Raw genomic sequence first — 17,153 nt, forward strand, 5'->3', positions numbered from 1 at the left:
ACATAATTGTTAACTGGGGGAGAGGTACTATTTTTTTTCTTAGAATTCAGACTAATAGTAGGAATGTGCAAAAACTTCACTTACAAATTCTCACTGAAATCTGACAAGCTGTATTTGAATGGAAAAAGATCTTATATTTTATTTCCTATCCAGAGTAAGACTGTCAAATCTCTTTGTCAAGTGAAAATAATTGTAATTGTGATGGAATGCAATTTACAGTATTTCACAGAGGAAAAACTTCAAATGACAAGTTGCCTTCACTCTGTTCTAAAGGCCTGAGAGATGTTAATTTCAGGGACTGACCATAAATGATCCAAAGAAATGCTAAATTCAAGTGGCTTTTATGTATTGATGTGTAGTTAACAACCTTACATTCTGGGGTTATTTTGTTTACATATCTCTGTAGAAAAACTCTGAGATTAGCTATCCAAAAAAAATGGTACTTATAGTCTTGAAAATAATATGAGAAGTTAGAGCAGTACGAAATAAATATTTTTAAGAACTGTCATTGTTACAGGAACTTCTGTGAATTGTTTTGGTTGGGATTTTTCATTCTTTCCATTTTGTATATTTTTGGTTCATTTTGGTATATTCTCTTCCCAGATCTATGTAGGATTTATAAAGTTTTAAGAGAGGGCAGACTAGTCTTAGATACAAATGCCAATAGTTTTGCTGATACCAGACAGCAAGAAGCATTTTTTGTCTGGTGCTTGATTCTGTAGGACTGAAGTTTTTACAAGCTTTTTATTTTGACAAATGAAATGTATGTCAGTAGTGACACTTCAACATTTTGGCATTTCTGCGTAGTATTGTCTGTAGCATGTTCTTCTTTTCATGTTAAATGCCTTATGGAAGTCACAAAACAGGCATCTAGCTGTAACAGTGGTTCCCAGCCACTTTGGCTTATAGAAAGGAATGTCCCTTATGGAATCAAGTCTTGTGTCCCATATGAAAGGCTTCAGGACATGGCTTTTATGGATTTTCACAGTAACCAGTTGCTTATCTAGACTCTTTTAATAAAAAAGACAGCGTTATTTGACACCTTTAATAGCAGTTACTGTGTGTTCCTCACTAAATTGCCCGCATGCGGCTGATTTGTTCATATGCAGAAGGTACCTGTATCATATGCACAGTGAGTTCAATAAATGACATCTTATACATGCACAAATTACTGCTTAAACATGATTTACCTCTCTGTCATAGAATTCAACATTTAAAAAGCCCAGCCAAAGTCCTATAACTAGTAAGGCAGACAACATAGTGAGTGTAAAAATGGTTTCAGATAAGAATTATGTCCATTTTACATCCAGCTTTTCTGAAGCCCAGCTACTATCAGAAAACAGGTCTTGGATTTTGGGGATGGAAAAGAAAAGGAGAGATGTTTAGGCTATCATGCAAGTTTAGTCACTGTCTCGGTTTTGAAAGACATCTGCTAAGGAAGGCAGAAGCCTCCCTTGAAGTGGCAGATATAACCCCTTTCCCTCTGAGTTATTATAATTTTGAAATCAAGGGTCTTTAGGCAAAGATGTGGAAAATAGGAATAACAGTTCTTTGCTATTATATATCTATATGTGTATAACCAGTCAAACAAACAACAATAACTCTGGCAGCAACAGCAAACAATCCCAAACCCAGTCCCAGCCTTCTTGGCTGTCAGGCCCTTTCCCCTCAGGTGCAGTTCCGCTTGCAGCCGGCAGGGGCGCTGGCGGCTCCCGGTGAGCAGGGCAGGTGCGATGGTTCCCCCGCGGCTGCAGGGGGCGCTCCGGAGCGAGCTCGGGGAGCACGCGGCTGCTCTGGTGCCCTGGGATCCCGGGGAGGGATGGGACAGAAGCTTCACAAACTGCTGGGCAGCCGATCCCGGGCTCTCGGGAACAGCAGGCTGGAATGGCAGGCCGGAGCGGCAGGCACAAACACAAATCCCGGGTGGCAGACGAGATGTATCCAAAAGGGGAACCCCCCGGGGCTCCAGGCAGGCAGGGCGAGCACGGCTACAACGCAGCGAAGGCTCGAAGCAGCAGCGGGGCAGGGCGGCCACAGCCCGGCCTCCAGCAGGGCAGGGAAAGCAGCTTTGGGATCCCGGAGTTGTTTCCACCAGAAAGAAAGACACCGAAAACGGGAACCAGCAGCTCCTTTCTCTGTGGCTTCTCTCTCCAGACGCTGAGAGCGAACTCCCAACACGCCCAGGTGAAACAAAGAGTAGCCAGGCCCACCCCACCCCCAAACGGGCTGCTGCGTTTGTCTTTCTTAAGTATGGCCATTTGTCCCCTAGCAACATGCATATGGGAAAAATTCCTTTAACAGGAAAAAAACTAGGACTAAACTAAAACCCCAACAGTCACACATGGATATAAGGTGTTAGCAGCCAGTGAGAGCCCATGGGTGAAATCAGAAGGGCAAGAGAAGAGAAATATGCAAAGAGAACAGAGAGAAAGTGAGAGGCAGGATAGTAAGGAAGATTAGCAAAGATGATTTTGCTGTGGAAAAGGCCTTGAAAGGTGATAGTAGAAGTTTTAACATAGGAAAGCTGAAGGTCCTGGTGTGCATCCTGGAGCAAGAAGGGTTTGGAATTTGTTATGTCTCTCTCTAAGAAAAAAAGACTTCTGAGACAGTGGGTGTTTGGAGCTGAAATACTGAGGCAAGAGGGTGGGGAGGTTCAAGCTTTTCATGCAGAAGGAGTGGATGTCTGGGTCTGAGAAGGATGGTGGTTGCATTGTGGCCTTGATTTGGGGAAGGAACTGGATACTTTGGGAACTTGAGTTTCAGTGGAGAGCTTGAGACTGAGTTAGAGGCTTGGGGCAGAAGATGCGGAGTCAATGGGACATGCCTGCAGTCATTCACACAGGATAAAGTGCTATTCTCTCATAAACCTCTCTGGCAATATATGACTTTTATTTCTTGGAAATACAAATCTCACAGCTCATCTTAACTAGCAAATCTTGCAATTTAGCTATTATGTTAGCATAACCGGAATATAATGCCCCTTGATGTGTGTATGGGAGAAAGCTGGCATTTATGCAAGAAGTTTGGGATGATACCTTATTCGTGAGAAGAACATAAAAACACCTGTATACTTGAAAAATTATAGAATACTTGGAAATTTTGGTTTTTTCCTCCATGCTGTCATCAAGTCTGCAGGTGACAACAAATTGGTAGACTCAGTGGTGGGGCTGCTATTCAGAGAGAACAAGTTGGAGAAATGCAGGTGCTTCAGCAGACAAAGATCCTTTCGCCAGGGACCTAAAAAGAAAAACAGACCCAAGTAGAAGATGGAAAATACAGTGTAGAAGAGCACGTAGCAAGCCAAGTTGAGTCCTTGTTGGAATGCCACAGCGGTCTTTGTAGTTCAGAACATTCATATGTGATTTGCGAAAGTGATACATATATAGCTGGTAAAATTTACAGTGATATTAAATTCCTCACTTCACTGATGATAGTAAATATGAACTTGACAGCTAACAGTTCTCTTGATCAGTGACCTTGAAGAGGCAAGGATACATTTTCTTCTGGTCTGCAGAGAAAAGCAAAGTCAAGGACAGATGATAGACTTAGCACAGGGCTGCCATTCACAGATACCTAGAAGTTGCAGAACTGTGCTGGAAGGACTTTGTGAAATTCAACAAGGACAAATGCTGAGACCTGCATCTGGGAAAGAAGAGCCCCTAGCAATGAGACAGGTTGGGCACTTACAGCCTGGGGACAGATCTCTGGAAAGAGCCTGGGCATCCTGATGGAGAGCAAGTGTGAGCTGGAAGTGTGTCCTGGCAGTGAAGATGGCCGACAGCATCCTGGGCTTTGTGACCAGGAGTATGATGTATGAAAACCTGTAGATGAAGCTTTTATCCCCTACTACTCAGCACACCACATCTAAAATCCTGCAGTTTTGTCTTCCTCCCCTGTATGGGGAAGATGGCAGTAGACTAGAGCACTCAGAGGCCTGGAGAACCTGATGTGAAAGCAGAGGCTGAGGGAACTGGCTTCTTCAGTCTAGGGAAGGGTAGGCTTTGGGGAGGATCTCTAGTCAACCTTATCATCCTTATCAATAAGGAGACCACCAAGAGGAAAGACCAGCTGTTCACAGTGATGCATGGCAAGAGGATGAGCATAATGGGATATGAAAAGTTCAGATTTGCAAGTAAGGAAAACACTTCCACTGTGAGGACAGTCAGATGGTGGAGCACGTGGCCACAAAGGCTATCCATCTCCATAATGCATAATACTCACTGTGATGAGCTGTAAATTAGCTATTGCCATTTAAAAAAAGACATTTGGATAATACTGGGATTAATTTTCTGAAAACATTTCATGCATAGGCACAGTCAAAAGGTAAGCAGGAATTATTAAAATCATACCAAAATGGAAAATATTATGTCATTGTCTAGATTTGCGGTGATCCCACATCTCAAGTTTTGCATATAATTTTAGATTACATAATCTCAGAGAAAGATAAAGCAGGGTGAAGCATAATGTGGAAAGGATAATTTGAAGTATTGAAACTTTTCCATACAAAGGAAATTCAAAAGTTCTTTTGTTTGGAAAGCGTATTAGAGAAGACAGATACAGGAGGTCTGTAAAATTATGAATGGCATAAAGATGTTTTAGGAACGATTATTCACAGTCTCTCAGAGGCATTCTTGCATTAGCAATTATATGAGCCATAATGGAGCACAAAAATTGGTGCTGTGGGGTCAGATGTCCACATTTGCATGTGAGGTAACTTACTTGAAATCCCAAGGGCGAAATGCCCATTAGTGGTTAAAGCATATTACTGGAACACTTCTGAGCTCTTAGAGCTCATCTTCTGTCTCTAGTTTTACCTGAAAGGAAAACAATTTGTTTGCTCCAAAACTCTTGCACCAAGGGACATAAAGTGCAGTAAATGGAGTCAGTGTGAGATCTGGTTCAAAAGCATGCAGAGACACATGTAATGCTGTTTTAACACACTGTTCTGAAAACAGCTTCCAAAGATCTAGTGCACTAAGCTGCCAGTTGCTGCAAGGGCACATATGGGAAGGTCTCTGTCTGTACATGCATTTTTTTCTCACAATCTTTCAATAGATCTATCTTATCTTCTGCAAAAGAAGAGACTGTGCCAAAGTTATGTACTTTGGTATATCTGATTACCTCAGAACACTTGTTCATACGTAATTTAATTTTACATGAGCACTTATAATGGAAATGGTTATTGTAGCTTGCACTATTATTCATTTGGGGACATTTTTAGAGTAAAGTTCTCTATCTGATACCTTCTACTCTCAAGTTTTTAAAAAGTAGGTCAGTTTATAAAACTGGGAGACTATTTTAATTTTTTTGTAGTTTTATTTTGTGTTTTGCTAGTCCTTCAGCAGAAGGTTGCAAAACACAACAGATGTGCCTGCTGATGCTGTAGTGAAAATCGTTTTTGGTTTGCACACTTTGGTGCATATAAAAGTGTGATTTGCACACAACATTGTTTTTGTTATCTAGTAACAGGTTCCCACTAGCAGTCTGCCAGACTCTGCCGGCACTGTGCATGCATATTCATGTGATTTGAGTCAAGTTCTTGTTCAGAGTATAGCAACACAGGCATGTGCAAGGAAGTTAAATAAAATACACATTCTCACAAATACATGCCCATGCATAAATTATTTGGGGACTGTATTATTTGGGGACTGAAATCCTGCATGATAAGATTTATTTTTTAAGAAGGAGAAAATACATTAGAAGGGGTTTGATGCTCCTGCAGGTCTTCAGTTTCATAATTCAAACCCCTACTCCCTGTTGCTGTTTAGTTTTTGAGGAACTCTACAGCTCTCAGTTTTTATCTGCAGATGGCTAAGAGACATGGCTTATTTCCACTCTGGCTGGAGATACAGACACCTGAAGGTATTTTTCTTGTCAGAATTTATTAAAGAATCACAGAATGATTCATAAAAATTGCACATTACATGAAAACAGACGAAAATCCAGAGTACAACTGTCCTTTGTCAGAATGGGACAGATTTTCTGCCTTTGCACCACAGCTCCCAGGCTTTTTTTGTACCACAACCTACTGTCTGACACAGCTGCACAGACTCTTCTCTAACCTCATGTCTTGACATAGGGAAGATCTATGCTTCCACAGTACCTCTCTTGCTACATGGAGAAGTCTGGGGAACAATGAAGAGGACAGACCTTTTAGCAGGACCCCACATTCAGGCCATCTTGTAGCCACAGGATTTTTACTTCCACTTGACTTGTTGGCAGCTGCCTATATATTTTTAAGGTGTTATCAGCATACAAACAGTGATTTAAAAATTGAATTTTAACCTGGTACGCTTTATATTAAACATCATGCACATAATATTAAAGCAAGCAGAATTTATTTTGAAGACTGTTTTGAAAAAGAATCTCAGACTCTAGAAATAGGAATTCAAATGTGTTTCAGCCATTGAACTATGTATATACAAATCTGGATATGTTTTGATTACTGAAGAATTCAGATCAGTAGACTTAGGGAATCCAGATTAATTAACTACTGAAGAGATTGATTGCAGTATATGGAGCCTTTCACTTCTAGATCACTGAGTCAAACTCAGTGAAAGAAGGCACCAAAAGAGAGGTGTTCATAGATCTCGATAAAATAAGCAGATAGCATTACTTAACTATAGTAGAGAATTCCAAATCCAAACAAACAAACATATTATTTTCTAGACATGGAACACAGAGTTACTTTTTAAGTCTTACAAAATCAATTCCACAGATAGCTTCTTGTCCGACAAAGTGATGAAACTTAGCTGTGAGGTGTGAGATTTCCTGCTTCTATTTGTCTTTTTGATAACTGGGGGATGGAGTGTTAACTTTTTTTTGCTAGTCAATCTGGTTCCTTTTAAAAAGATTTTTATCTCCTAGTCTGTTTTTCAGCAGGTTTTCAAAGGCACTCAAATACTGTAACAAGGAGGCATTTCCCACATGCTGCTCACAGGATGGACTATATGGACTTCGAGGATGATAGCTGTGGATGGCGGTTTGATATGGACATGGTGATAATCTACATTTATTCAGTCAACTGGATTATAGGATTTATTGTTTTCTGTTTTCTTTGTTATTTCTTTTTCCCTCTTTAGGCTGTAGAAATAACAGTTAAGGAAAATGACAGCCATGTGAACCACAAAAATGTGAATAGAAAAATATTTAAAAAGGTAAAATGTTTGATACTGCATTTTTATCATTCAGAATTGTAATAGACTGCATCAAGCATGCTGTGAAGCTATTTGATTCTTCTGCTATATGTGACAAAGTACTTGAGTTTGGTTACAAATATACTGTGAAATCTGTATCATACTTCATTCAGTGGAGTTTTGCCTTTGGGAGATTTTGATGGGAAAATAATTTACCCCTAATTTATAAAATGATTACTCTGTAGAAGTACTCCCAGTTTTTAGGGGAGGTCTGTGTACCACAACAGAATGTCATCCGTAGAATCATTTTGGGGTTTGACTCCTGTTGACTCATTTTGCTCACTCACTGGTGCTGCAATTCATCATACATAAAAGCAATGAAGATGCTTCCCATTTTTACTCAGATCTTTTGGGAGCAGGAGCAGTGCTGCACCATGCATTATATAGACATTCATCAGAGCTATTTCAGTGGCTTGATCCAAATCCTGAAAAATTTTGACAACTGATAGACCTGTCAGCATTCCACTGTGGACATTTTGAACCTATTAACCAAAAAGAAAAATTATACTGCAGTGTGCTGCCAGTTCATCTTTTCAGCAAATAGCCATCAAAAGGAATCAACTAACAACCACAGGTTCTGCACAATAAGAGGACCATTTTTGTGCAGATTTCCAGTGTAGCACTGTGCCTTTTTTACCCATCCAGGTGAGTGTGTTTCGATTCAGCAAGACAGCTAATGGAGGGCAAGCAGTAGGCCTGCTGGCTGTGATGCTGTGAGACACTGACCCAAATAAATACTGGCAATAGAAGTATTCTCCAGTGTAAATCAGTATCATTATTAAATTGCTGTAATAATTGAGGATACTCTTAAACGTGGGCTCTCCAGGACTTCATGTCTCATGGGAGAGTACAAAAGAGGGCACAGTATTTATTTGCACCTTTCTTGTGAAACAATTCTAAAGCACTTTATAGTTATTCTGTATATAGATTGATGACTTACAGTACCAAACTGCAGCCTGTTCAACAGTCATTCCAGACTTGCTGCTTTACGTGGTATTTTCAAGTGAAAGAGCATCTATTAAATTATAGAAAAAGATACTAGAAACTAATGTGGGAATCAGGTACTGAAGAATGGCACAAGATACTTTAGGGCCTTACTTGTCAGGAAGGTACAAAGAAGTTTTTATTTCTAATGGCATGACTCTTCAAAGTACAGTGTACTTTCATCTAGAAAAGCATGGGAGTGTAGGTATATCGTCCCTCTAGTATCAGAATTTGTGTGGGAGACCTGTGGTTTTTCAGTAGGTGGTGTACTCCCCTGTTCTAGCAGAGAACAAGGAGAAATGTGTTGTGGAAGGTGCCATCTGCCAAATGTGATGGAATGAAATCAGAGTTTTATTAAGCATGAGCTTATATTCCTTTACTGAAGCAGCTCCAGCATGGTCAGCCTCTTACAGGCTGTGAAGGGATCAGGACCAGAAACTTCCACTTAATCTGAAAACCAGCAGTAAATCAACTACTAATACTTAGTTTTCTTACAGGCTGCATAAAACAATCTTTTCAAGTATGTAAGAGTAGAATTTAAAATTACAAGTGTAACTACACTGGTTAGACTAAATAAACTTTGCCATCTTTTTTAATAAATGCACATTTAAAGAGATGTGAAAACTGAAATTCACCATCACCACATAGTTGTGGTTGTGACAAAAATGCATTTTTGTAATAATAATCCACTTAGTTACTTTGTCTCTACCTAAAAGTGACTGGCTCTATTATTAGTGGCAGTAGGCATAATGTTTTAAAAGGTTTAAAGCTGTAATAAATCATTTGGTGAAAGTCTTTTAAAAGCTAGTCTTTTAAAATCTGGGGGCTCCTCATAAGTCATAGGCTCCTGTTTGGTACATGCAGACGTGTGGGTGTGTATGCTAAAATATTATCAGTAACTTTAAGCATTTCTGTCATATATGCCAAGACTGACATTCTAACTGCAATTTTTGTTTGCCTCTCTAAACTTTTGAAATTACTGCTCATATCTCAGCAAAGGGATGGAGCAATTCACCTGTTAAGACAAAACTGCTTCTACCTTTTGATCTCATAAAAAAACTAAAATAAAAATATGTCATGAAAAATTACTTTAACTCAAGTGACATAGTCTAATATTCCAGTAATGTTATTTAAATTTTTTAACTGAGATGTCTGATAAAGCAATATCCTTCAGTAAATATTCAAAAATATATTGAGACATAGGAAATGTAATATAGGTGCTAACTAGTTATATAAGAAAAAGTTTCATCATTTTTAATAACGTGTTGTGGATACAAAAATGCTGTCAGCAAGAAATTCTCCTGCTTCTTTCTAGTCCCATGGGATACTTTTCTCTCTCACAGATATTTGCAGAGTTCTATGAACTATGAACACCTGCGACCTTGCAGAGCTTTGTTTATGGTACAGTAGGAAAATATTTTGACAATGGATGTGTAGGATTTTAGCCAGTCAACCCAGGGGATGGCTGATCCTTTGTCCAATTAGACTATGAAGAAAAAAGTCTATAAAAGAGTTTGTAAAATAATTAAATAAATCAATCTTGCTGCACAACTCCTGCCTGCTAGATCTTCTCTCCTCCTCCCTATGGCTGAGGGATACAGTAATAACATGTTACTATGGTTTTATTTGAAAAAGGGCAACAAAGAAGAGGAAAAATCCAATCTAATATTGGCCCCTTCTGTACATTTTTGATAAGAATTGTTGGCTGAGAGTGGCAACATTTTTCTAAAGTTAGTAGGTCTCACAATTTCGTAGGACATTTCTAATTGTTTAATTCTACCTTTCTTCGAGGCTTAAACAATAAACTGTTTCTTGAGCAATATTGTTTTACTGGTTGTTATTAATTCCAGAGGAAAATTATTTTAAAATTGTTAAAAATGTACATGATGAACATTACTCCAACTCTGAGAGACATCCTCTACTGGAAAACACCTAAAAGGTATAGAGTGGAGATGCACTTTTTTTGTCATGTATTGGGTTTTTTTGAGATACATACCTTTGTAAAAATGCAGTTACAATTCAAAGGCTCCAATTTGGTTTTCTTTGAAGTTTGATGTAAAATGTGGTTGATATCTCTTGGAGCAAGAGCAGGTCCTTTGTAGGCTATTTTCTGGTTAAATTTATACTGATCAGCAAGCTTGTATTTCTTAACTACTGTAGTATTAAAATGTTTACAATAGAATTTGAGTTGTTTTGATTATTTTGCAGCCATTTCATGATTTTGCTTGGTGGAATTAATATTTTTTTTTCAATCATTGTCTTCTTTGACATCTCTTTTGTGGGTGCAGCTAAGGTTTGCTGAATTTTTCACTACAGGGATTACCTCTTTTCATACTTAGCAGCCTTTTTTTTTTGTTTCAGTATTTTCCAGGCAGCAGTCAGCTCTTGTCAGAAATCGTCTGGGGGTATGGTCTGGATCTTAACACATTCTGATGGTGAAGAATAGTCAGTACTGGTGCTGTTAGTCAAGACGATTTAGCTGTTGAAGACAGCAGAAATCCAGAACAAGACTAAGTTTTACAGGCAAAGGAGCTTCATGCATACTCAGAAGTGTGTGAGGTTTTTTGCCTAGCAGTGGGTATGTGTAGCTCCCCTACCTGCCAAAGGTTCAGTCATCTTACTTCTCTCATGAGACAGTTCTAAAAAAAATCCCAAACAATAGCTGCTCCAGGAGTAGCTGCTGTGAAGCACAGCAGAGTCTTTCATGGCTGTGTGCCTGCCCACAGAAGCTCAGATCCAAGTTAAGCTTTTTCCAGTATTCTACATACACACCTCGTGGTTTTATCACATCAACAACAGCCTCAATTACTGATACTGAGATGGAAAAGAAGGAAGAACCAGAATTTAGGTATGTTTTGTCATTTTTAGAGAAAATTATTGCTGATAATGTGAAAGTCTGGGAGTAAGAGTAGCTACTTTAGCTATCATCTGACAAGTAACTGTCTTGATGGTGTGTAGTGTTGCTTTTGTGGATGTGTTTTCAGCATCTTTTGTTCTTTGCAATCCTGACAACATCATGAGATGCACACTTTCCTCTGGGGAATTCCAGGTCAAAGATGAACAGAAAAGAAAGGTAGGACATCAAGAGCATGTGCTGATGTTCAGCCCCACACCCAGGCAGATGCTGTGAGGAAGGAGGAAAAATACGATATGGATTGCTCTGGATCTGGAGCAAGACATGAAGCTCTCCTTAGAGATGCCTTTTATTTAGCAGAAAGTTCTAAGACAGACAGTAATAGTGTAAGGACTTACAGATCAGTTTTCTGTTGCAAATGAAGTTACTACAGAAAGACTTTGTCATGAGATAAGCACAGAATGGAGTGACAGGATGGCGTAACTCCAAGCCTGCAAGGTCTGGCTAGCACATCCTGGGTAATCCAGACAAAAATTCACACTGTGACAAAGTGTGTAAAGAAGCAGCTGCTCATATGCATATCACTGGTCAAACAAAGATCACCCCAGTTTATAGGACAGCTGACGTCTTCAGCCACCAGAACCCCCTCCCCCAAATATGCCTCTGTGGATACCTGAAACTTGGACTGTGAACTGAGCCACCATGAGGAATACTTGAGACAAGATATAGGTGATACTATTGTCTGAGTGTTATCTCAGGCCTAAGGGGAGGTAAACAAAGCTGGGGAAGAAGAATGAATCAGTGATAATGGCTGAATTTATGGGCCACAAGGAAAGCAACTCAGCAGCTGTGCTGAAGTCAGCTCAGACTGGGTAAAAGGTAATTCTTGCGGGGGAGATTGCAGCCACTGACTCACAACCCAGAAGACTGAGCATGGCACTAATTATCATTAGAAGTGAGGGAATTATTTAGCCAATAGAATAAGAGAACTGTGTGGCCAATGACCATTAATTCCTTTGCTTATAAAAATGTATAAATAGTGAAAAGCTTTGAATGACCTCAAAACCCATACCACCAAGAACCCCCAGGTAATGAAGGACCAGAAGGACCATGGGTGGTGACCAGCTTCTGCTATCTCTTTCACTCGTTCTCTCTCTCTCTCCCTCTGTCTCTCTCTTTCACGCTCATTTTATTGTTAAATAAAATCCATACTGTTGACTTTGGCATATGGTCTCATTTGCACCTTAGTTCAGACCAAGGCTTCTCTCAGTAATAGGATCCTTAACAGTGAGGTGGATTTAAAACTGGCTGAACAGCCAAGCTCAGAGTGCTTTGATTAGGGGCACAAAGTCTGCCTGGAGGCAAGTAGCTAGGGGTGTATCCCAGAGAAAAAACCTGGGTCCCATCCTGTTCATCATCTTCATTAATGACCTGGATTTTGGAGCAGAGCATACCCTCAGCAAGCTGCAGAGGACAAAACAGGAAGAAGTGGGTAATAACACCAGAGGGTTGTGCTGCTGTCCAGTGGAACTCTGACTGGCTGGACAAATGGACTGAAAGGAACATCATGCTGTTCAACAAGGAGAACTGCAAAGTCTTGCACCTAGGAACAGCCCCCCCATGCCTCAATATTGCAGGAGGTCACCCAGCTGGAAAGCAGCTCTACAGAAAAGAACCTGGGGGTCCTGGTAGACTTCAAATTGAGTATGAGCCAGCAGTGCATCCTTATGTCAAGAAGGCTAATGGTGTCCTCAGCTGCATTAGGCAGTGTGGCCAGCAAGGTCACAGGAGATGATCCTGCCGCTCTGCTCAGCACTGATGAGGCCATCTCTGGGGTGCTGTGTCCAGTTCTGGTCTGCCCTGTGCAGAAGAGGTACAGAGCTATTAGTGCGATGTCAGCAAAGGACTACTAAGATGATTAAGGGAATGAAGTTTCTCTCATATGAGTAATTCTGTAAGTCGACACACAAGAATTGACTGGTTGAGGACTAGAGTAAGTGATTCCTCAGTAATGGGTAAATAAAACAGAAATATCTGAGGAGAACATCATGTTTTCCCTTAATAACAAAAGGCAGTACAATGCTGGAAGAACTTGGCCCACATTTTTGTTCATTTCTGTTCTTTTCTGTACATATCTGTAATTCTCTGTCTAGAATAATTAATTATAATTTTCTTTTCTTTCACTGTTATCTTGAGTCAATACAACCAGTCTCTCTTTGGTAACAGTTCAATCTTTAAGGGGTTATTTTTCTTCCTACTTAATGAAATCTGGTTGTTGCAGTTGTCTGCAGTACTCAGAAAAGTACTAAGGAAAGAATCACAGAAAGTATAGTTGTATTATTTCAGTATGAGTCATCTTACTGTCAGAAATCGATACGCTGACTTTATAGCTAAACTTTTTATTATTATTTAAATTTTAAAGCTTAAAATCTAATTTTTTACAGGTAAGGGTTTGAATTCAAATTTCAAACATTACCTTCTAATTTTGGCTGCCTCAGTTTGTCATTCTCAATGTGAGACCTTCCTTGTAAAGTGACTTGATGCAGAACTGAAGATCACATTTCTCCAAAATGGGTTTTTTAGGATTTCTTATACTGGGATCCAAGGCCTTAAATATGTTTAAGATGGACTTCAGCAGTGATCTGGATCCCAGCAGAATCAATAAGAGTCATCATTGTAAAATCTAGTTTCTCATATACACCTGCAACTGGATTTGTGTCTTACAACTTCTTCTATTAGTGTAAAACATGTTCTGATGGCATTTCTGTAGTTTTGAGAATTTCTTGTGAAAGCAAGTTCAAATTTTATATTTACTTACATTTGATTTCTCTATGACTGAAAGTAAACTAAACCTCCAGAATCTTAAATGTATTAGGATTTCTTTGTTGCTGTGATGTAATCCTGGAAAATAAATACTGTCAATATTAGCTTAATAAAATTACTGAGTTAAAAATAACTTAATAATAATCTATTTAATTTTCCACCAAATATATTCTTTGGTTGAAATATTTCTATGTTTCTGATAAGGCACTAAAATGTGTCCTTATTTGAAAGTACTTTCCACTGTTACACTGTGGAAGTTTAACCATGAAATGTAATAATGTATAATTGAGGACATTTAACTTTTCACTTAATCATATTTTTACAGTTGTTTTATTACTTTAAAAAGTTCCTAAAAGAAGACTGAGGGTATGTATAGTCCCATAGTTTGGTTTCACTTAAATTATTTTATTACAGGCAAATCCTACAGGACAAACTTCATCTCTGATGAACACTGCAGAAAATGTACCAAATGAACCGACAAATTTGATCAGAGGAACGCTTCTGGACAAGTCATCAGATTGACACTGGAAAAACAAAAAGCTCAGGGCTTGCTTTCTGTCTTGGTTTGAAAGACAGGTGTCTGCTAAGGAAGGCAGGAGCCCCCCTTGGAGTGGCAGATGTGACCCCCTTCCCTCCGAGTTATTATAATTTTGAAATCAACGGGCTTTCAGGCAAAGATGTGGGAAATAGGAGTAACAGTTCTTTACTATTATATATCTATATGTGTATAACAGGGCAAACAAACAGCAATAACCATGGCAGTACCAGCAAACAATCCCAAACCCAGTCCCAGCCCTCTCGGCTGTCGGGCCCTTTCCCCTCGGGTGCAGTTCCGCTCGCAGCCGGCAGGGGCGCTGGCGGCTCCCGGTGAGCAGGGCAGGTGCGATGGTTCCCCCGCGGCTGCAGGGGGCGCTCCGGAGCGAGCTCAGGGAGCACGCGGCACTGGGGCCCTGGGATCCCGGGGAGGGATGGGACAAAGGCTTCACAAACCCATGGGCAGATGATCCCGGTGTCTGGCCGGACCCTCGGGAACAGCAGGCTGGAACAGCAGGGACGAGCACAAATCCCGGGTGGCAGACGAGATGTATCCAAACGGGGAATCCACCAGAGGTTTGGGCAGGCAGGGCAAGCACGGCTACAATGTAGCAAAGGCTCGAAGCAACAGCGGGGCAGGGTGGCCACGGCCGGCTCTGAGTGGGGCAGGGAAGGCGGGCTTGGGATCCTGGGGTTTTTCTCCGCAGAAGGAAAAGCAGCTGACGAAAAACAGCCTCCCTCTCCAGCGTTCAGGGACCGACTAATCGCACACCCAGGTGAAACAAAAGAGTAGCCAGATGCACCCCACCCCTAGTGGGTAGCTCTTTCATTTTTCTGAGGTACCCAGCAATTTGTCCCCCTAGCAACACATATGGGGAAAATTCCTTTAACAGGAAAAAACCTAGGAGAACTCCTAAAACCCCAACACTTCTCAAGGAAAGACTCTCATCAGGGCAGAGTTATGTAGGAGACCAAATGGATTTCCCTGCCCTTTGAGTGCTGTGCAAGGCAGTCTCTACAGTCTCCCCTGGCACTCTGGTGTCCTCTATTGCAGAGGTGTCCCATAACAAGTCCTCAGGAATTATGTAGGTCATCTGATGGCACACATTGATTTTCCTTTTCTGCTTCATTAAAGGATTCCCAAATACTCCCAGTTTTCTTAAGCTATTTTGGTTCACCTATGACTACTGGAGTCTGTCCAAAAAAGGCAAGATGATGTGCTGTTATTTTTCATTGCTTTTTTGCCCTCTGGGGCTGCTCTTCTATTTCAATCAGTTGGTTTTGCTAAGGCATGACATACCCCCCTCCCAAAATTCTGAACTTATACACAGGTGAGGAACTGTAACCTGACTTATTCTACAGCCTTTAATGTAAGTTGTGGCATATATAAATGGAAGGAAAATATATATGCATGACAAAGAGGAACAAAACACCTTGTTGTACTAGATGTAAATAAAGCCCCAAGATCTTTTTGAAGGAACTTCTGTGTCCCTGTAAAAAAGATGCCGGGAGCCAGAGTATGGTTGGTTCGTGCAGGAAAGCAACTGTGAAGGTGTAAAATAGCAGATAAGCAAAGGACAGTAAAGCAGCTGCTTCCAGGGAGGTACTGGATAGCAGTTCTGGATAGCAGTACTGGGTAGCAGTGCCAGGTACTGGATGAATGCCCTTCAGCCTGGCTCAGTAAAAGCACGATCAGTGTTAACAGCACAAGATTATTTTACAGACCACTGCCTAGAACACAACTGACTGTTCCCTCAGTTCTGTTTGTGGCTGGTAAGAACAGAAGAGTGGCGTATGGGCCTGTTTGCTCATTGTTTCTGTGAAGATGAAAGCCTTCAAGGTCTTGGCTCAGCCTGCCTGGATCTGATCTTCTTAAGGGCTCTTTAATCATTGGTCCTTGATCAGGAAAGTATACGGCTGCATTCAGGATTATGATACATCATAATACATGGATGATACATGGAAATGTTACTGAAAAAGCCCCACAGGATTGTTTGAAATTTAAAATATATTCCTGTAATATTGTAGCAGCTGTCACTGTCCTGTGTGCACTTATCTAAGTAATTTTTGAGTTTAAACGATATTCTGGAACTCAATACTACAGATACCTCTCTGGTACTCGATAGCAATGCTGCCTTCCCTCAGCCACATTTTTTATTGTCCACTCTACAAAACACACTTTCATGCCCTTGACATCTCAATACTAATTTACAAATGAAATAAAATTGCTCCCAGGATTTCTAGATTGATGTTATACAAGTGATACAAATCATTATGCTACTATATTAGTGATGGCTTATTTAAATTTGCGCTTTGGTTTTAGGATGAGAAAACTGCAGTAATTATATTCTGACTTTTCAGTAGATACCATTTTAACTTATAAATAATCTATTTCATTTTCCATCAAAAATTTTAAACATTTAGTTGAAGTATTTCTACATTTCCATTAAATCATTAAAATATAATCAGGCAATCACTTAAAAATACTCCATATGTAATCTTTTATCCTCAAACAAGACAGTGAAGCAGAGAATGTAAATGCCACCAATAAAAGGATCATAGTAAGTCATCTGATAACAGATGCAAACATTAAAAATTAATTATTTCAAATCCTTTTTACTCTGTCATCAAATAAATGAGTATTAAAATGCTAATCATGTGATATACTCCACTGTTTCTGAGCTGGAGAATGAAATTCAGACTGGAGATGGGAAATCTCATGTAGCTTCAATGATATATTACCTCTATAAAATGGAGGATAT

The 17,153-nt window shown here is 40.0% G+C and overlaps 1 protein-coding gene across 3 annotated transcripts in view; it reads left to right on the plus strand.

The window, feature by feature from the left end:
* RNF180 (ring finger protein 180) overlaps positions 1 to 10,358 on the plus strand; it is a 69,518-nt gene extending 59,160 nt beyond the window's left edge. Inside the window, exon 4 of one of the 3 annotated variants that reach the window (XM_069002234.1) lies at positions 6,880 to 10,358. In XM_069002234.1, coding sequence (XP_068858335.1) covers positions 6,880 to 7,082 — 203 coding nt within the window. In that variant the 3' untranslated portion in view covers positions 7,083 to 10,358. The remainder of the gene's footprint in view (positions 1 to 6,879) is intronic. The other 2 variants (XM_069002235.1, XM_069002236.1) reach the window with 2 other exon arrangements.
* Positions 10,359 to 17,153: the final 6,795 nt, after the last annotated feature.

Source organism: Aphelocoma coerulescens (genome assembly GCF_041296385.1).
Source record: "Aphelocoma coerulescens isolate FSJ_1873_10779 chromosome Z unlocalized genomic scaffold, UR_Acoe_1.0 ChrZ, whole genome shotgun sequence".
Taxonomy (NCBI): Eukaryota; Metazoa; Chordata; class Aves; order Passeriformes; family Corvidae; genus Aphelocoma; species Aphelocoma coerulescens.